Genomic DNA, 21,738 nt, shown 5'->3' on the forward strand with positions numbered 1-21,738 from the left:
TTCCAGGTTACTCTCTTAATGATCAGGTATAATTTTGGCAAGCTTCAATTTCACCACTATTGAAATGAAAATTTCTGCCAACTGGGCTATGAAGATATATAGAATAATATTGTTAACTACAACACAGCAAATAGTGCTACAGATCACAAGCGATACCCAAACCAATTTCAGATCAAGATGGTTTCCTTCCTACCTAATCACATGTAACGGTCCTATACTCTGTATAGAAACCGTAAACCAGAAACCACAACTACCAAAGTACCTTTGACTATCTCATCTAATGAGTTGAACAGTCGAACATATAGGAAGAGACAAGAGTTTGGACCGACACTAAATATCATCTTGTCTGTGAGCAAAGGCAACAAATGTATTTTTGTTTAACCATTCATGACAATCGACCTCACATCAGGAATAATTTAACAGAAAATCACCAATAAAACAAACCATAGAAAACAATGCCTAAACAAAAGTTGCTTGATGTCGAACTGAAGCATAAGCAGGGGGATGTTAATTTTATGACCTGTCAAATGCTAGTCATTTCCCCTCTCACCATTGATTTGCTGATTTCAATAGAGGGTTGACCAAGTGCGACTTTAGCCATCTATTCTCTCGTAGAAGTACAAGTATCCCATGTCTTTTGGTGGATCAACTGAAGCCCCGACTTTGCTGTCATTAAATATCACCCATCTTCCATCTTTATGCACATGGGCCACATAATGCCCACAGTGGGTAGAGGTCCCAATGTGGCTAACTAATGCCATAAGCTTGTATCCTGCACATTAAAATCGTTAAAATGACACCTGGAAAAGAAAACAAAATCATGCAACCAACACGGCAGAGGAGCCAACAGAAACTTTCAACTGCATAAGAGATGGGTCACAACTGACCAAGATCAACAAAGTTCAAAAAATTCAAGAGCACCATACACCCCGAGGCATAATATTTTCCCTCCAGCAAAACAAAACCAGTTTACAAAAGGAAACATAGTTTGCCAGCAATGATATTTTTAAAAGCACAGACAAAACACACAAATATATATATACATACATATATATATATATATACATACATATATATATATACATACATATATATATATATACATACATATATATATATATACATACATATATATATATACATACATATATATATATATATAAAGCTTTATCATACAACTAAGCACTCAAAAAATAAGACAGACCACTAGTCTGATAAGGAGTTGAAAAGACAAACAAAGCAAAATCACACAGATTTAAGAACAACCCATGCAACTGAGTTTCAGAAAGAAACATGATGTTTTAATAAACAAAACAAAGTGTTATCTATATCTCATGTTAAAAAAGAAACTGATCAACCCATGCAACTGAGTTTAAGAACGTATGACAAAGATTCAAATGTTTTAATGACTAATGAAAGCTCATAGACCACACTTTGTTTTCCCTAACATGAAGTGCTATTGATATCTAATGTTCAAAAAGAAAATGGTCAGCCTATGAAATTAGGATTTAGAAAACTAGTGTCAAAGATTCAGATATTTGAATGATTTATGAAATCTACAAATCCCAAAAACATTTGACAAAACAGTTGCCTCTCTATTGTCTGAAAAGATAACTCTACTCAACTAAAGGCTAGAAATTCTACATTATATATTCTAAGCACCTGAGGGCAATTAAAATTATGAGAAAACTACCCTTGGGTGCTTGTCACTCAAGCCTCAGCTCATTTCTCAAAGTTGATATCATAAATGAAGTGCCAGAACTTGGGCATATCAAAGCGACCAAGTGCATGTCTCATTGTAAGTAAACACAAAGAAATAAACAGTAAATGCAAACAAGGATATAGTGGAACTTATTATCCTAATGTGCTTAGAATAATTGGGCAAAAGTTGAAGGAAATTAACTGCCAATTCCATCTGGTACTCCAGGATCTCCAGCCTGCATGCCACTTGAGGTTGCATCTGTATCTGCTGAGGCAGATGCCTCGGGGTGGCTAAATATCCAATCTGTAGCCTTCTCTATGTCCCCACCCTATTTAAGGGTAAACCATAACAAAGTTAGTGCATCCAGCAGACTAGCTGATAATACCAAATTATAGGAAATACTTCTGGATGTAGACGAGAAAAGTGCCACATAGAATGAAAGAACTAAAGTTGCAACCAACTAAAAGTGATATATGCATAGCAGCAACAGTCAAAGGGTCATTTCAAATAATACAAGTATATGGAACTTCATGAAAAGGAGTTTAAGTTAAAAAAGAATCTTACTGAAGCTTTCAGTGCTTTTCTAGCAACATCTTCTTGAAACCCAAATGAAATCAAAGTTTCAACACTTGTTTCATCAACAAATTGAAGTTCCATAGCATCTGATCTATGGGAAATAGGATCATCTATATCTGCATCGGGTGCCGAAAAACAAGTTATTCACCAATTATTTTCTTGATAAGATAAAAAAATACTGGTTGCTATTCACATAATGGCCAAGTAAACTCAGTGTTAATAGCTTGCTTCGTGGTTCCATACACAAACCTGGATCATTCATGTGAGATAGCAACCAAGTCATTGCTTCCTCAACTCCAGCATTTGCAGTGTTTATAGCAGCCTTCTGACAATGCAGATAATTAAAACCCATGGCTGCGAGCTTAGAAACAATGTCCTCACTGGCAACTAAATGGGTGTGTTCAACATCACCATCAGGACCTACAAAACTTACCCATCAAATTATAAGCTATAGAAGAAAAGCTGAACAGATGATCCATTTTTTCAGAAACGCACCAACATGATGAGAATCTAAAAGATAAGCATTACCGACCTGTTTCTGGTAGTAGTTCTTCTCCTGGCTGCAAACCCTTGCCACGCATGTGTGTGATGTCAATTACATCAGGAACATCAATATAAACATCTGCAATGCATATTGTAAACTATTATTGAACAACACAGGAATCATAAGGAAAAATTAAAACACCAAGACTTGAGACAATAAAAGGATTATACCTAGTTTCTTTGGCACCCATCCTTCTTCCATCACAAACTTCCTCATGTGCAATACAAGGTAGTCAGGGAAAGTAGCAAAATTGGCAGTCCTAAAAAGGCATTTGGTCAGTTGCTTCAAAGATAAAAAAAGGTAAAATTCTTACTAGTAGTCAAATTAAGAAAGTCATGTCTTCTTTTTATTTCCAAATGAAGTTTTCACATCTTTCCCTTTACCTTTCCATACATCACTAACCCTAACGGATTCATGCAAAAGCAGAAAAGTTGCATGGCATGTGTAGAGAAGGATGAGGTGAAGGAGCAGTGATGGTGGCAAGGAGAAGCAAAGAATCGAAAGAAGAGGAAGAAAAGACAAAAAAGAGAAGGACCATAACAAGGAGAACTGAATATGGGGAGTACAAGTACTAACCAATAGGCTTACCATTCTATCAGAAACGGTTGTCGCACACCCACAGCATCTTCGACAACAGGCCACAACATCTTGGCAGCATGTTTTGTTTTGGTTTTTGTATGTTTTTTGTTTGAAAACTGTGAGCAGGAACAGATAGCAGCACTGCAGAGTGACTGCTCACCAAAATGGACAAAACTACTGCAAAATAGCCTCATTTTCGCGTGTCACAGCTTGTTTTCTATAGGCCGCGAAGCGGTGTAAAACGTCAGCCATCTCAGCACCCTGGAACCACCCAGGTGGCACCAGGCTGGATAGGAGTTTGGGGTAGTGTTGGGCGTTGATTGGATCTCACAAATTTGCACATTAAGCCTACGGGAATTTGCCATCACGCTCGACACCGAGTAAGTAGTCGTTTGCAGACTTGAGACTATTTATTTGCTTTCTAAAGTCCTTGTTTTCTCGTTCCTCTCTTTTCTCCCTTGCACACCGAGTGTTTGCTGAATTGCTAGTAAAGCTACTCTCTTCACTAGACGTCGAGACTTGTCCGCCGCTCGCTTTCAAATTAATCAATTTGTTCTTTCATAAGTCCTTTAGGACCTAAGCAAGGTTGCAACTATGATGACCCTTTGCAGACGGATACTGAAAGGGTGTCTCACGATTTAGGCAATCCCAGCTAAGTCTGTGATATTAACACAAGTGTGCTTCACAAATTAAGCAATCTCAGCTCAGCTCGTGACACTGGCGTAAGGGTGCCTCACGACTTAGGCAATTCTAACTAAGTCCGTGGCCTTGCTGCAAGGGTGCCTCATGACTTCGACAATTCTAGCTAGGTCAATGATATTGTGGTATCAGAGCGAACAAACAATTCGAGCAAACAACGAAAAGTTTTGCAATCTCACTATGGTAAAGCATCGTCGCGAACTAAGCAAGATGGGGTAAGCTGGACCATTGCCTCAATCAGTCGTAGGTGAGCTGCAAGTGCAAACTCGCTCTCAAGCTATTGGAGCCACTCAAGAGAAGCACGACAATGAACAAGACGAGTGAGAAGTTGGCTAATCTCCGCGAGCGAAGGAAGCACAATCTGGAGCGTTAACCATAAAAAGAAGCCATAAGGAGAGGCTTACAACTGCGAAAACCTGCATTGACGTTCTTGAAGCGAGTTTGGAGGAACTCTATCAAGGCCAACGAAGGCTTCTTAGGATAGACAACTCGCTAGAAGAAGTAGAATCTTGGATTGACAAGGTCGAGTCCCTAGTCGATCGATTGATAAAAGACACCAAAGACTCCATGCAACATCTACACAAAGTCATGGCGGAACTCATGTCCAAGGTTACATTGGTCACAAGTGCTCTTAATGCGGGAGAGAGCAACACCCGCGTTGCCTCACCACAAAACTTGAGAGCACCCGAGCTGCATTACTACGAGGGTGCCAAGGATGCAAAGGAGCTCGAGAATTTCCTGTTCAACATGGAATAAAACTTCCAAGTTATAAGGCTCGATTCTAAAAAAACCAAAATTTCGATAGCAACCATATATCTAAATAGGGATGTAAAACTTTGGTGACGAACACATTAGAAAGAGATCCAACAATGTCAATGTCAAGTGCACACACAGGAGGACTTGAAGCAAGGGTTGAGAACTCAGTTCCTACCCAAGAACACAGAGTTCGTTGCAAGAAGGAAGCTAAGACAACTCCACCAAAGTACTTACATTCGGGACTACGTGAAATAATTTTCTGCGCTGATGCTAGACATACAAGACATGTCCGAGAAGGACAAAATATTCAACTTCCTCAATGGCCTGAAGCCCTAGGCACAACAAAAATTGCATCGAAGGAATGTCACCGATGTGATCGAGGCAATCACAACTGTAAGGCTCACTGACTTTGTTTCCTCGAAAGACTTGGGGTAGAAATAATTTTTGGGAAATCGCCCATCCAAATATTTTTGAGGAAAGGAGTCTGAAAGCGAGTGAAAGAAAAGTCCCCACAAAGAACCAAGCTCAAAAGGCAAGGCCTCAAAACTTGGCAGATGCTTCTTGTGCGAAGGACTGCATATTGTGAGAGAGTGCCCACAAGAGTAAGCACTCAATGCCTTATCAGCATCAATCCACCCCCCAGATCGGACAAAGGGCAAGATCGTTGCCCTTAGTTCGAGAAGTTCGGAATCCAACAACAACGATGAGTCGCAAGGACCCCGAATGGGAATGCATTTGTTAAATGCGTAGCGAGATCAAGTAGGGGAGAACATGAAGATGAAGCCACAGAAAATAGGGAGCAGTAAGCCGATGTACATGGACATCAAGCTAAATGACCGAACAACTCGTGCGATGGTAGACACGACCGATACCCATAATTTCATTGTCAATTGAGAAGTAAGACAACTTGGGTTGAACCTAGAGAAGAGCTCAAGTCGGATGAAAGCTGTGAACTCGAAAGCTAAGTGGATCTCTGGACTGGCAAAGGGGTTCATTTCCATAAGCCTCCACCCCTAGACGGATGGTCAAACCGAAAGAATAAATTCGCTCCTTGAACAATACCTTTAATACTACTATGTGAGTCCTAACCAATAGGATTGGGTAAAGCTGTTGAATATAGCCCACTTCTCTTATAACTTGTAACGGAGCTTTGCATCCAACAAGAGCCCCTTCGAGATCATTACGAGACAATAGCTGCCAACTCCTCACACCTTGGTGATCGATTATACTGGGAGTCGTCTGTCAGCATATCACTTTGCAAAGGAATGACACCAAAACGTAGATATTGCGCATACTTACTTAGAGAAGGCGACCAAAAAGATGAAGTGGGGAAGACTTGGGAAAGCGACGATAGGAGTTTAAAGTTGGTGACTTGGTGTTGGTGAAACTCCAACTAGCATCACTCTAGTTCTTTAGGCATAAAGTGCACAGGGGACTGGTGCGCAAGTACAAAGGATCCTTCACAATTATCAACAAGGTAGGCAATGTCTCCTACAAGTTGTAGCCGTCGACGTGGCTCAAAATTCATAATGTCTTTCACACAAGTAACTTGGAAACCTACCACTTCGACTCGCAAGATACTTCTCGAAATGTTCCAACTCAGCTACCCCCACACACCACCAAAGCCTCCTACGAAAAACGAGTTGAAACCATTTTAGCGGATCGCATGACAAAGCTACCCAATAAAGCATAGCAGATCAAATATTTAGTCATCGCATATGCTTGGCAGCATGTTTTCTTGTACATATTCTTGGCAGCGTGTTTTGCCTTGGTTTTGTATGTTTTTGTTTGAAAAATACGAGTAGGAACAAAACGCAGTGCTACGGAGCGACTGCTCACCAAAACGAGCAAAACTACCCCAAAATGGCCTTGTTTTCGTGCGTCACGGCTTGTTTTCTGCAAAGTGCGGTAAGGTTCAAAACCTCAGCCATCGCAGCACCCTAGAACACCCTAGGTGGCACCAGGCTAGATAGGGGTTTGGGATAGTATTAGCGTTGATTAGATTTCACAAGTTCGCACGTTAAGCCTATGAGAACTAGCCATCATGCCCGACACCCGGTGAGCAATTGTTTGCATACTTGCGACTATTCGTTTGTCTTCTAAAGTCCTTGTTTTTTCCTTCCTCTCTTTTCTCTCTTGCACACTGAGTGTTTATTGAATTGCTTGTAAAGCTACCATCTTCGCAAGACATCGAGACTTGTCCATAACTCATTTTCGAACTAATCAATTTGCTCTTTTACAGATTCTTCGAGACCTGAGCGAGGTTGCAATTATACTGACCCTTTGTAGACGGATAATGCAATGGTGCCTTATTACTTAGGCAATCCCAACTAAGCCTGTGACATTAGCGCAAGGGTGTCTCACGACTTTAGCAATTCTAACTAAGTCCATGACAATTCGATAGAACGACCACTAAGTATTAGTTACCTTACTTTTTAGTAAGCTTGTTGCAATAAGCTTATCCGGCGATAGCCTCAATTTCAAGCCATTTGACTAGTAAAAAAAAGGTTTTATAATTGGGTATGATCAGGATTTAAATTTATGTATATGTGATTCATAATTATTCTCAAATTTCATCACTTTTTTGAATGAAGTCTAATCTCTATTTAAATTTGTGATACCAGGGTTTTTTTGTTTCATAGGCACAATAGAATGCCCAAATTATACCATTGGCTCTCATCAAGAAGAATTATATTGTTAACATTACTTGGTATTTGAATGCACATCACTTCTTGTGACATCAATTTGAAATTTGCGCGTAAAACATTAGAGTTCAGAGGTACTCTATGCATTTGAATATTGAACATACAAATAACAAAATATTGTTCTCAGATTTGTCAAATCAGAAAAATATCAATTTGTTAGCAGCTACTCTACAAACTTACTTGATTGCTGTTGTCTTTGCATTTAGTGAAGTGCTATAGAAGTCATGGACCTCCTCAGGAGCTGAAAAACTAGCTAGGCATGCTTCCAACGGAACTCTTGGTCGTACAATTTCATCCCTATCTCTGTTCAAAGACGCATGGAAAAAATACAAACTACAGAACTCAATGACAAAAAACATAGAGAAAATGCTCTTCTAACTTACATGTCCTTCGCTTCTAATTTTCTTTCGGCTTTCATCTTGTGAAAGGCTTCAAGCTGTTCTGAATCATTAAAAGGAGAGAATAATGCCTACCTTCAAATATCAATATCAAGAAAATGGAAGGGTTAAGCAAATTACCTTTGTTAGTAGCTTCATGAAGTGGTATACTCAAAGAGAGAATGTAATCTGATCTTTTATTATAAGCAACTTTCCCAGAGGGACACTGAAGACGTTCTTCAATTATAAACTTAAAACTCCTTGAAGGATCCAATTCAGGTTTACCAGAATTGACCCGTTCAACTTGGTCAAGAAAATGCAGAAAAAACTCCAAAGCATCCTAAATAAACAACATAAGTCACAAGTCTAACAAACTAATAAGAGGATAATACTCACTAAACAAGAACAATAGCAACAAAAACCATACAAAAGATATTGGCAAGGTGAATGGCCAATGTCAGGTCAAGTATACACCTAGAGACCATCCACTTTGCCTGTGTCTTGGGAATGTTTGTACATTGCTAATGCAAGAGCTAGATCTTATAGTCATTTAACAGTGTCAAAAGTGTAAGGCGTTGCCCAAAAAAAGAAGAAAAAGATAGCCAATCTTAAATGAGTTCAAATAAATCACAAAAAAGGAAAAGTACTCGAAACTTATTAATATATAAAAAAAGAAGTTACAAGTTAACATGATACAGCTATCACAAGTAACAGCAGAAAGAGTGCATTAAAATCAAGCTATATGCCTCCATGTTCCAGGCCCACATGTTTCAACAAAATGTGTCATTGCTCCATATTGGTCCTTGACATGCATATCAAGCTACAATAAGACACACCAATATCGGGATACTTTATCCAACAGTAATCAAGTACAGTACAGGAACCACATACCTACTGGTCTAGATGTCACTGTCAATAACCATGAACACAAGAAAATCCCAGGAAACATTTGGCCAATAAACCCAGAATATTTAGTCCAATGAAGAAATATATGAAAACAAGGTAATGAATGGGATAAAAAAGTTAAATAAAACCATGGTCTGCAGTACCGGACCGTACCGCCCGGTACGGGCGGTACATACCGGTCCGATAGGCTTCCGGTACGCGGACCGTCTGTTACCGAGTGGTACACCTGGGTGTACCGCTCGGTATACCGTACCATACCGGTACCGAGCTCAGGTCGAAACTCCGGTACGGTACGGTATTGCGGACCTTGAATAAAACCTACAAACGTATTACAGATCTCAGCTTTGGCTCATCTCACCTTGCTTTACTTTATGGCTTCAAATAAATTAAAACTTAAACTTAATAGTATTAGGCCATATTATAGCATTTCACTATTTTTTAAATAACTTTGGTCAAAAAGTAACTAAACGAATTTGAGACTCACATTAACTCCATGTACAAGTTCTTCAATTCTCAGGAAAAAGAAGTACCTGTTGCCTCATACTTGAAAACTCAGGATGGTTGGCAGCAATAACTGTTTTAAACATGCGAGGGGGAACACCTTCTTGCTTCTGAAGCAAAAAGGAAATATAAGACCTAGCATCAGCAAAAACCAAAAATACCAACAGAACATCTTACTAGACAGCTCCATATAGACCAAATCTAGATGAACATCAATCTCAAATATCTTCTTCCCTAATAAGTTGAATTGGTTACAGGTATAACTTCTTAATAAAGCATACTGAAAGATACATGATTAATGTCATGTGAAGTTTCCAATTTCACCTACGAAATTAATATCAATATTCACCTTCAACTAGGATGCTTCCTGTTAAACACAAAAATATTTATCAAACCACTTACTATTCTTAAAACTTCAACAACGCTGTAGAAAACTTTTAAAAGAACAATACCTTAATTTTAATCACAGCTAATCATGACAGGAGTTCAAAAGATAGAAACTTACCTCAGTAGCAGCTTTAAAATCAAAATTACTAATTGCTACACTTCTTTACTGAGTTCTTGCTTGTACTCTTGTTCTTTTTCAGTTCAATTTAGTTCTTTTCATTACTGAGGTTTTCATGAGTCATTACATAAATACAATTTTCCATATATGTGGATCAGCAAAGGCAATAAAATAAAATATTATGAATAATGATCTAGAAGTATGGAAGACAGATGATGACTAGAAATTGCACTGTTCCTCCAAAATAAAGCATGAGCTAGACAGGACAGAGTGCATAGTTGCTATGCTGGCAAATGCAATATGTCCCATATATATTTCAAGCCTTTATCATAATACCAAACAGAGCTAACTAGAGTTAAAACAATCAATACCAATGGTTCAGTTCCGATATCTGCAAAAGGTCTAAAGGTATACCAGAACTTACAGAACTGGAAGTTGTGGTTTTAGAATTGTCAACTTCATTGATCCGGTTGAAAGAATTGATTATTAATCATTTATTCCCATTAAAAATAGCCACATTTATGTATAAGAACATACCTCTTGGATCGGCACAGAATATTTACCAGACAGCAAACCATGCGCCAGTTTCGTCCTGTGTGAAAAATATATTCAAAAATCACAATAATGTCAACACCCATGCAAGTCACTCAGGTCATGAACATTAAAGAGCCGACATTTACATGCTGTAAAACAAAAAAACACAAGACTAATTATAATCTAACATAATCCTCAAATTGCAAATGGAGATGAAAAAACTACTTCAGAAAAGTTCAAGATGCACATATCCACATTAGACAATGAAACAGTTGATTCAATAAGATAAACAAAAAGGACTCGTTGTACCAACTCCATCCTACTCTCTAGTTTTGTTGTCTTAATTTGTCCATAATCTGAAAATGATATGACAGAGTAAGCACATTTCTTTAGCTCTCATTTAACCTTTGGTTAGTCTATCTACCAAAACTTTGATGCAACTCCTTTGGTTCATCCAAAATGTACTGAACAGACAAGTCAATAAAGAATCTCACAACTGAGTTAAGTACTTGTATTGACCAAAGTGACTTGAAATGCTAACTCAAATTTACTTCTAACAAGCCTTCCATGTATACAAGTAGATATTAATCATTCAAGTATTTCCTTGCTATTATTTCAGATGAGAGAATTTCCCCAAATAAAATACATGACTTGCTTACCAAGGCACAAAATAGCAGAGTTCACCTTTTAGATTCCTTGGCATAAACCAAAGTTGAGCATGCTTGGAAATATCAGTAACAGTGATTTAAAAAGCGCTAGGTGCCAAAAGGCGCTAAGGTCCAAAAACGTCCGAGGCGCTAGGCGCTCGCTCGAGCGAAGCGAGGCGCTAAAATATAAAAATATATAATATAATTAATAAATATAATTATTTAAAATTTTAAATAAAAATATGCTATTAAATTAAGAAAATCTATGATACAAAATCATAAATGAAAATTGGAGACTCTATTGAATTGCTCTGTACACTTGCCATTTATCTTGAAACCTAACAATAATTTCAAATAAATAAAAATTAATAATATTAAAATCAAAATAATATATTATTAATCTATTAACAGTATTGAAAATTAATAATTTCAAATAAACCTAACAATATTAACAGTATACAGTATACTGTTAATAGTATATAGAGGAGAAGGAAGAGTGTAAGGGGGTGCTGACTGAGAAAAGAGGAAGCGACAACGGCAGCAGGAGTCGGAGCGGGAGTGTAAGGACGCAGCGGCAGCGGGAGCAGGAATGTAAGGAGGCAGCGACAGCAGGAGCGGGAGTGTAAGGAGGCAGCGGGTGCGGGAGCGGCGACAGCGGTTGCGAGCAACGACAACGGCGAGTAGCGAGCGCAGGAGCGACAGCGGCAACGAGCAGGGTTAGCCGGTTAGGGTTGGGCAACGACAGCTGATATCGATTTTAGTTGGGTCGATTGAACCAACTAACCACCGAAGACTGAACCAGACCTAAAATCTTGGTTCGGTCGCCTGGTTTAACATAGGCGCTCGCCCGAAGCGCCCAACGCATGGGCCCGAGCGAGCGCCTAGGCGGCGCCTCTTTGAAGCGCGCCGCCTGGATGTTTAGCGAAGCGCTCAGGCCTCGCCTCGCCTCGCCCGAGCGCCTAGGCGAGCGCCCGAGCGCCATTTTAAATCACTGATCAGTAACACTGAAACTATTATTTTCTCAAAGGAATGCCAAGCAAGGTTCCTCATACCGGTCGATACGAGTGATACATACCGGTCCAACAGGGGACTGATATAGGTGGTATATTAGTATACCCCCATGTACCATGTGTTGGTACGCTCAGTATGGCTCGGTACAATTTGGTACATACCATACCAACAACTGGTCGGTATACTAGTACAGACAGATAAGGCAAACCATGTTGCCAAGAATGCTAGGGATGGACTAAGTGATCCCAACTAACTTCTATAAGGTCTAGCTAGTTATCAACCAGTCAAACCAGGTATAGACAGTTCTATTGGAACCAATTTCCAATCATTTAGAAAGCACTCAGTACCATGATTAAAATGAACTAAAGAAATCCCCAACTCAATTCAAATCCTAAAAATATACGGACCAAAGAAAACATCATGTCAGTGCACACGAGGTAAACCCCATGTCAACATGTAAAGCCCATGAGAAAAGACCTAAAAGAAGTAGCTTTGATATTGCCTAAATACAAATGATATAATAGCCTAATGAATTACATGATGCAAACCTCAATGGAAAGACCAAAAATGCTTAAATTAAGCTATTAGTAATCGGCCACTAGATCTATATACACAAGTCCCCACCAACAATTTGATGACCAATGATAGAGGTCGACAGCACCACCATGATGATGACTGACAATATAGATGGAAGGAGGGAAAAAACTCATACTAGGGCTTATGGTTCTCTAAAATTGAGGGTCAAACGACATCTATATACGAGATTATTTGAAAGCAAGAAAAAATCAACTTCGAATTTCATATCTTCCCTTCCAAAACCATGGCATGCCATCATACTCGAGTTCATAAATTCAAAAAATCATATCTTTGACCAACCAAGTAGATACAAAAAATAATGGTTCACATGGTACAACCATACAAGGTATCTAAACCATCGGTCTTTGCTTGCATTAATTTGCATTGTTTTCCTAATAAGAATATGAAACATTTATTATCAAATTTAGATAACACTGACCAACCAAGTACTCAGCACATCTTATATCATAAGAACTAGATATACAAGCGGAAGGCACCCATGGAACAAGATACCTTGTATAAAACCTAAAGTCTTGTTTGTTTTACAAAGATAATTTTATGGACCAAATCACAAAAAAAAATTATATTCATGATTTTTTTGTGTAACTTATCAAATAATCAGTTTATTTCAACAAAATGCTGCCCAGTACCAGGCAGACCACCAATAAGAATAAGATCCAAAGATTAATTCAGCATAGGAATAATTTAAGACACCAGTTCTAGCAAAGCATTGGATTCAAAACTGATCCTAAACAACATAACAATAGTAGATTGGAAAATATGATCTCACAACTTAAAGTCTGTGGTGTTCATGGTCAACTAGCCAATCTAACGAGCTTTTCCAAACACACTGAAATTTCAAAACATACATGTTTCGCACAATAGTCCTTGGGTATGACAAGACAAGCATGGACAATTATCACATTAATAGTCGGCTTATAATAATATGCAGCTGAGTTCAATAAGTTGGAACAATGAAACACATCTAGGCACAATGAATATCAGTTGACACTTAATCAACATAGATTGTTTGTTTTCTACAAAATTGTAAGTTCAATCTTCACTTACAACTGCATATTCAAGTCCAATGTTGGATCAGAAGTAGCCATTGCAAATGCCATCTTCAAACTTTGATGTTCATAATATCTGTATGGAGCACAATTACATGATTATAAAAGCATCATACATCCAATAAATTACAAGTGGCCTCAGTTAAGAAATCTTAGATACACAAAATGGATATGAACCTAGAGATAAAAGCACGAGTTGTGAAAACTACTTGTATTGTCGATGCCATATAGCAGCTGACAAAGAAATAAACAACAAAAAGCAGTTAATAAGTAGTTAATATTCATCAAACTAGTTTGTTGATGAGAAACAACACTGTATCATCATCATATGGATACCTATTTCCAAGATTTACAAGACCAGTATAGCCTGGTCCAAATAAGGGTTCCACTTCCTGCCCACTTTCCTGAATACGGTTCCAGTCAAAATTTGTGTTTTGGTCAAGTTCCCTCTCAGCTGTAGTCATTTCAGTCTGCAAAAATAAGACAACGTAACTCGAAAAATCTGTTTGTAGCATTACTAAGGACCCCCAAGTTCTGAAAATATTCCAGAAGCATATTAAGCATCACACAGGTTGTCATTTCATCCACAACCACTTAAAAGAAGCCTTCCTCATCACAACATGAATTTAAACTTTCAAAGTCAATGTATATAGTACATTTAAAATTTTAATAATCAGTCTCTACTGTTCATGAACTTCATGTCAAACACTCTGCATAAATAACCTTCCCCATCCCTCATAATAGAGCATAGAACATATACGCTCACAAATAAAGATCTCAAGTTATCCATGCACAAGTTCATAAAATTTAATTCATTCTACATCTCTATTTTTTTTTACTAATTCTGAACCATAATTTCATGTGTCTTGTCAAATTTAATATTAAAATTATTGCAAATTATAGCTTTCCTATGTTTACTTTAGATATGGATGAAAGAAAGATAATGTATCGAATGAATTTATTTTTACATCTTCATTGACAGTTTTGGCTCATGTGACAATATACATAATTGAAATGTACTTATCATAAGATGTTGGGTTAGGCACCAATAAAATGAGTATGCAAAACTCAATAGACAGTGTTTAATTTATGAGTGTGCAATAGATGGTCCACTAACAAACAATATGGAGGTACTTGTGTTGCATAATTAGTTTGATTAACCTCCAAGTAGAACTCGTTGATGACATTAAGGGGTCAAATCATTCTGCATATTTCTTGTTGCAAAGTTTTACACCATTATCTAGTATTTATCCACTAGGAGAGCTGATGAAGCATATTGCAACATCAAAAGCATCAAACATCTCAATATTGATTAAACCAGCAATGATACTAAACAGGAATGGATTCACTACAGAGACATGACACGATATGAAAACAACAACCTTTTAGCATAGCAAGGAAAAAAAATTGTTTTCTTAGCAAAAAGTAAAGAGGAAAATGAATAAACATAAAATAGTTCAAGCCCAAAAAAAGTAAAATCATCTATAATGAGACGAAGTCATCACCAACCTTTTGCAATGATGAGAAATCGATACCAAAAAAGGCCAAGTGTTGAGCTAACAAGGGATCCTCAACAGTATCATCCTCGGGGTAAGAAAAAACATCTGAGCTGCCATAATGGTTACACTATAAGCGATATCTTACTAGAAGAACCAAAAGCATGGTGCTATATTGATATCATTTATAATAGAAAAGAGGTTAACATCACATATCAATTTCCACTGTCATGCTTCTAATCTTAATACATACACCTCACTATGTTCAAAGTACCAAATATGAGAGCAAAGTTGAGATCTAATATTGCATATATCATATCAAAAACTACACATCTTTTGGAATGCACATAATCTGCGTAGCCCACAATATTATTTCCAAGTAAATCTTGATATTATGTTTTATTGACACCTCATTATTCATCTGGCTGCTTTCCTAAAGTTTCTTGGATGCAATTATAGTTATTCCTTGGGTGTTTCATAGTTTAAATATGACTTTAAGAATACATGTGAGTTAACATCCTGGGCAATCAAGCCTGTTAATAATATGCATTCATTATGTAAACACATATGCAAAAATAGCTTTTGTTTTTATGTTAAGAGACATGAATAGTAATTTTTTAAAGACTCAATATCATATTAAAAAATATATGGTAAGGATAAAACATTAAGTAAAGCATAAATACACAACCAATTAAAGATACAAGAAATAAGAAACACTATACTATATGAATATCCGCACATGCTTAGGCTTGTTGGATCTCTGCTATGGAACACAGCAGATATGTGGCATGGCCACAAGGCAATCTCCACAAATGCAGTTCAAAACCGCTTTCAAGCACCAAGTATTTATTCTAGATATTGTGGGACATCATGATACTCCTGGCTCACTCATAATTAGTATTTGTAGTAACATAATCTTTCTCTACTCCCATGCTGGTGTGTAACACCAATTTTTCCATCTCCTTGTTTACATTAGGTCCTTTTCCAGAAAGCTAGTTTAACATCTTGCTTTCATGACAAATGAGTCAAATTTATTCATCTACATAACCTTCATCCTTCCAATATTCGGTGTATGATAGTATGCCTGCAAACTTTTGAACTCACTGTACTCATCCATCTCCTCTGTCTTTAAATACTGTCCTTCAGCTCCTTTTACACTAAGTTTCCTTTTATTATAGCATGCCACCTCAACATTCTGAAGACTACATCGCAAAACCAACAAGCACATCAGCTTTTAGGTATCATCACGATAGAAACATAGGAAACAGATCGCATCTCCATTAGAAACAGCTACCTGTTTCCCTAGGTACCAAATCCCAGAACAGGTCATTCACCATACCAAAGCATGAGACTGTAGAAAATAGCTGATTTTGGCAAACAGATTTTAGAAAAGCAAATGGAAAGACTTAAGGCAATTGCTTGAATAGAATAGCTAAATCATATACTGGCAAATATTTTTTTCTCAAAAATTATGAAAATGATCTCCATTATAATTTTCTGATTTAAAAAAAGTTTACTCATATTCCCATTCCATTACAATCATAGCATCATCCATGAGCTAGAAAATTTAGCTGGTTAACACTTCCTGATCTGACTAAACAAATCTACCCAAATCATCATGAAATTTGTAGGTGCTTGAACTTATGTGGGTTTGGGGCCATAAACCAGTTGTAACCATTCTTGAATTACATTTTAGTTTCAGATAATTAACCCAAATGAAATAATTATCAACTTTTAACTATATTACATTTTTTTTATTAATCATTTTATACATGTTTCACAATTATCTTGTCAACCATGTTGAGTTTATCTCCAATATAAATAGTCAAATCAGGTGAATCAAGAGTTGTCCGTAAACCTATGTACCAACAAACCATTTCAGGAGTTGTAAATCATGACATCCTTGGCTGCACCAGAAACAGTTTGTTTATTAAACAGGTTAAGCTGGTTAAGTTGGAAGGTGTTTCAGATAAGCCAGCAGCCACATTGAGATTTAGATTTCATACAAAATAATGAAACAGCTTAGATTCGGCAGTGATTGTACTGGTATATAAATTCAAACCCCAACACAAATCCCAGCTGAATGGACCTGTAGCCACTGCAAGTTTTTTTATAGAAGGTACCAGTATTAGCAAATTGATGGCAACTATAAATGAGTGCTATAGATTAATTCTGCTGACTAATTGTTGTACACAACAAAATTGAAAGTGCTAAAAATAGGCATAATAGAGATATCAAAGTCATACATTGATCGGAACACATCAAAATAAACACAAGCCATGTGAACTTTTGGACCAAAATTGAAGTCAATTGAGTATTCAAGAATAACACCAGAAATGCATGTTGGTATATTAAGATATGCTAAGATTCAATGCAGGAGAAATAATAAGAGTGAAATTTCAATTATATATAAATGAGAACTTAGAAACATTGGCATAAAAAAACAAAAGAAACAAGGAATTATTAAAAACAAAAATAAGCACAAACTTGATGCCAGAAAATAAGATTTATGCAAGCAAAACCATCACAGAAAAAACTTTAAATGCTTTTGGAGGGCAGAAAAACCATTACCTGCACCTACCAAATCAGCAGTTATGGTACCAAGTTTCACGGCTAGAGGATACTTTGTCTCATTGTAATGTTCAATAGCATGATTATTGCCACCACTTCCATCCCAATTTCTCCGACCACAAAATATCATTCCATCAGTTAGGTTCAGCCAAAGATTATCAGTCTTGTCACATTTGCAGCATTTCCAACCAGATGGGGGCACAACAACACCACTGTTAATCTGTTGCAAATTCATCACATAGGCACTCACTTTCTTCTTCTCTGCAGTCCAAGCTGCTAATTGCTCTTTGCGTTCGGCACCTTCAGCTATCAAAATGGCATCAACAGCCAACCTAACCTATAAATTACTCAAACATAAAACACATGTAAGAAAGCCTTAGCTGCAGGCCTTACAGAAAACTGAAGACAAATACCTTTTCTGGCAATTCAACAGATGGAAATGGAAGAGACACATAATCAGGTAATATAACAATGTTGTGAGTTTCTTCGTAGTCGGTTTCTTGATAATCAAATCCTCCATCCACTCCTGCAAAAATATGGTATGTTAAAGGAGCCCTTTCCTCAGGAACATCTGAAGTGAAATTAGTTTACTTTGTTGAGAAGCAAAAGACTATAAGGCAAGTAGTGGACATTAAAGGACCATAGTGTAACCTTAGTCGGTTTTAATCAGATGTTAATAGTACCATGTATCCAGCCGAATCATCTGACATCAACCAAGAAAACTTACCTAAGTGCTCGAATAAATTATTATGACATATTCACACTTTATCGCTAACACCTGTAGTCTGCTTAAGCCACTATGAAAATAATTAAATGCGCTCATCAGATTTACATCCTAATGAGTGTTTCTCTTGTTCCAAGAAAGAAAAAAGACCTCCCAAAACAAGGGGAAAAGAGAACTTACCATCCAATGTAACACTTGTTCATTGCATAAAAATATTAACCAATCTCCAATACAGTCTCAAGCACTTAGAAGCTTAGCATACGGGCTACCACTGCCTTGGCTTCCTAATACAAGTCACCCATCGATAATTCTCTGGCCGTAATGATCCCAAAGAGATTAAAAGTCCTTAACACAACCTACAATGTGCCTGTGGCTTAAACGGTCTGTCTGATACCTTTTTGGCAATGTAAGGACCACATGAGGGGGTTGATGCCTGTATTACATACAGGCACTAGTACAGGGGCAGTAAGCGTTATTTTTGTGTCTTCCACCCCAAGTAGGAATCATGTTGTTGAGTCTCCCAATTATACACCTTATCTTGCCTTATTTTGGGCTAGATTCCAAATAGAATTGGGTATTTTCAGTAGCCCTAGCAGTACGCTGAATTTCTCCTAAACAATCTGAAAGGCAAATTTCCTCTTCTAAGCAGCATCCGTCTGCACCACTCTGTCATGACCCAAATTGAGATGGAAGCATACCTTATGAAGCATGATAGATCTCAGAGAGCACTCTAATTGGCCAACCCGATATCATCCGGAGTGTATGATAAAAGTTAGAATTCTGTCTTGTTTAGTCAGGATGTTTGCGCATATCATTTATTTGTTTATTTTAGACCTTTAGAAATTGACTATTTTTAGTTCTTTGCAAATGTTTATTTTTTTGACTCAATCACCAAGCAAGTTATGGTAACGCAGTCAGCCCAGTCAACATAGAAGCCAGCTGTTCGTTTGCTGCCCCTGTTAGTGACTGCATGCAGGTTTATCATGACCTGCCATAAGCATGTTCTAGACTTCCCTGTAGGGATCTGATTCAGTATCTTAAACAGACACAATTTTCTAAAAAAATAGATCTAATCATCTCCATCCACCTTTCATGATATTTGGCATGTAAAGAACACTTCCTCTTAAATTGATTCCAAGTGTCAGCATTGAGGTAATGCCAAGGCAATGAAGAACCATAGGCTACAAAGACAAGCCAACAAATAAAAAATTATCAGACCTTGGACAATTTCCAAAAAAACCATAAATAAAGACCCATTTGACAGTAATCAAGAAGCATAATCAAGATCTATAACCATTCATATGTTCCACCAATGAAACCTATGAATGAAAGAAAATACATTACTGCTTTAATATAACAACCACAGAAAGCATCCTAAAACATGTGAATTTAGCATGCCACTGTAAATATAAGCTATCTAGACCAGGAATCTTAGCTGAGTTACACGATCATTAGCTGGAATCATCCAGATCATGAAATTGTTGCTTTAAAAAAAATTTGTACATACATATTATGCAATGGATTAATAAAATAAAATTTTAAAAAAGCAAAAGAGTCATCATATTTCTTTTGTGCAAGCGTGAAAATATATACTAAACAAATGAATTAGATGAGAAAAGAACTTTCACATTGCTCTAAAGGTCAAACTAAATCAAGTGGAGTATTTCAAAAATTAACACCAACATCAAAAAGGGGCCAAATGGCACTGTAAAAAAGTTTGTTACGCTCTGAATGTTCCAACTGGTTATTCTAAAGGACAAATCAAAGTCAATATAGTTAGCTCAAACACTGCGAATAATTTCAAGAACAAGATAACCAACGTAGTCAAACAGAAGAAACCAAAGAAGCGATCTGAAAGGTACCAATGGCGAGAAGGGTGGGCTTCTTGAGAGGTCGGTCCTCCGGTACAGGCTTCGGCCTCTGCTGTATGCGAAGGTAGACGGGATTCCCAGTCTTCTCATAGTTCCATCCCACATACTCCTTCCCGAACGCAAGAAACGAGCTTAGATCCACGTACAGGCCGCCCTCAGACCTCTGAACGCGACCGGGAACGCGATCAAACGATCAGAATCGAATCGAAGCGAAGTGACAGAAAGAATGGGGCAAGAAGAGATCGGGGAGAACGCTGGGATTCGAAGTGAATTACCGGGGTGTCGAAGGAGATGCAGCACTCGCTCTTGTAGATTCGGTTGGTGGGCTCGGGGATGCGAACCCTGGAGAGGTGGGAGCGGAGGAGCTCCATTGGAGAGGGGAACATCGACTAGGGTTCGGGGGGTCGAGGGAGGATGAGATGAAAGAGAGAAGGGCTAGGGTTTGTTTCTTGGCTTATCGAGGAGAGGGAGAAGGAGAGGACTCTGTGTTGGCCTCTTGCGGCGAGGTCTTTTGAGCTGCGCCGAAAGAGTGAAGAGGGGCTTTTCAAGTCCTTTAGGGAGTGCGTAGAAGTGGACTCGCCCCGAAGTCTATCGGCAAACGCGCAACGAAATGGAAACGGGCAATGAAATAGGTTTATACGCACAAGAATCCAAATATAAACGGAGCCTTAACTTGGTTTTTTTAATCCAGAATCAAGGGTCGAATAATTACAGTAACAGAAAAATAATAATTAATTATAAAGTTGCTTCTGATTTCTTTTCCTTTCTTTTCGATGGGTAGTCAAATTGCTCTGACTTGTTAATTTGATAAGATTCTTTTCATTTTGCAAATGATAAGAAATGCAGGTAATTCAATTTCATATCTTTCTATCAATAATGAAAATAATAATTTATAATAAAAAATAGTGCAAAGGATGTCATAACGGAGAAAAAGAATCTATCTATTTTATTTGTAAGGATAAAATTAAGTGCTATATATATATATATATATATATATATATATATATATATATATATATATATATATATATATATATATATATATATATATATATATATATATATATATATATATATAATAAGTTTGTATATAGTGATTAGAAGATATTTTCATATTATAAAATAGCTTTAAGTATTTTTCAAGAATAATTATATTATAAAAAAATTTAAGATGAGCCTAATAGGTTGAGCCCAATCCATCAAGCGAGTCCACTAAACAGCCCAAACATGCACTATTCTCCCCTCCCCTCTAATTTGTCCTTATGATCATTTTCTATCATTTTTCACATATTCTCCTCGTTCTCCATCTTTCCTTCGTAGAGGCCAAGAAAACCCTAATTCTAAGAAAGAACAACGTAAGAAAGTCCAACCCTTCCTTAGCTGTAAAT

At 37.3% G+C, this 21,738-nt stretch overlaps 1 protein-coding gene across 1 annotated transcript; it reads right to left on the reverse strand.

Annotated features, from left to right (window-relative positions):
* Positions 1 to 251: 251 nt before the first annotated feature.
* LOC135645651 (ubiquitin carboxyl-terminal hydrolase 14-like) lies at positions 252 to 20,956 on the reverse strand. Its single transcript, XM_065164271.1, has 19 exons — positions 20,626 to 20,956; positions 20,342 to 20,513; positions 18,169 to 18,281; positions 17,756 to 18,092; positions 15,198 to 15,292; positions 14,025 to 14,158; positions 13,866 to 13,922; positions 13,687 to 13,764; positions 10,388 to 10,442; positions 9,375 to 9,455; positions 8,080 to 8,278; positions 7,945 to 8,002; positions 7,742 to 7,864; positions 2,993 to 3,081; positions 2,811 to 2,900; positions 2,528 to 2,698; positions 2,267 to 2,394; positions 1,904 to 2,030; positions 252 to 772 (listed from the first exon to the last, which is right to left on the reverse strand). The coding sequence occupies exons 1-19, from the start codon at positions 20,734 to 20,736 to the stop codon at positions 594 to 596; spliced, it is 2,397 nt and encodes a 798-aa protein (XP_065020343.1). The 5' UTR covers positions 20,737 to 20,956; the 3' UTR covers positions 252 to 593.
* Between the last annotated feature and the right edge of the window lie 782 nt (positions 20,957 to 21,738).

This window comes from Musa acuminata, chromosome BXJ3-8, assembly GCF_036884655.1.
Source record: "Musa acuminata AAA Group cultivar baxijiao chromosome BXJ3-8, Cavendish_Baxijiao_AAA, whole genome shotgun sequence".
NCBI lineage: Eukaryota > Viridiplantae > Streptophyta > Magnoliopsida > Zingiberales > Musaceae > Musa > Musa acuminata.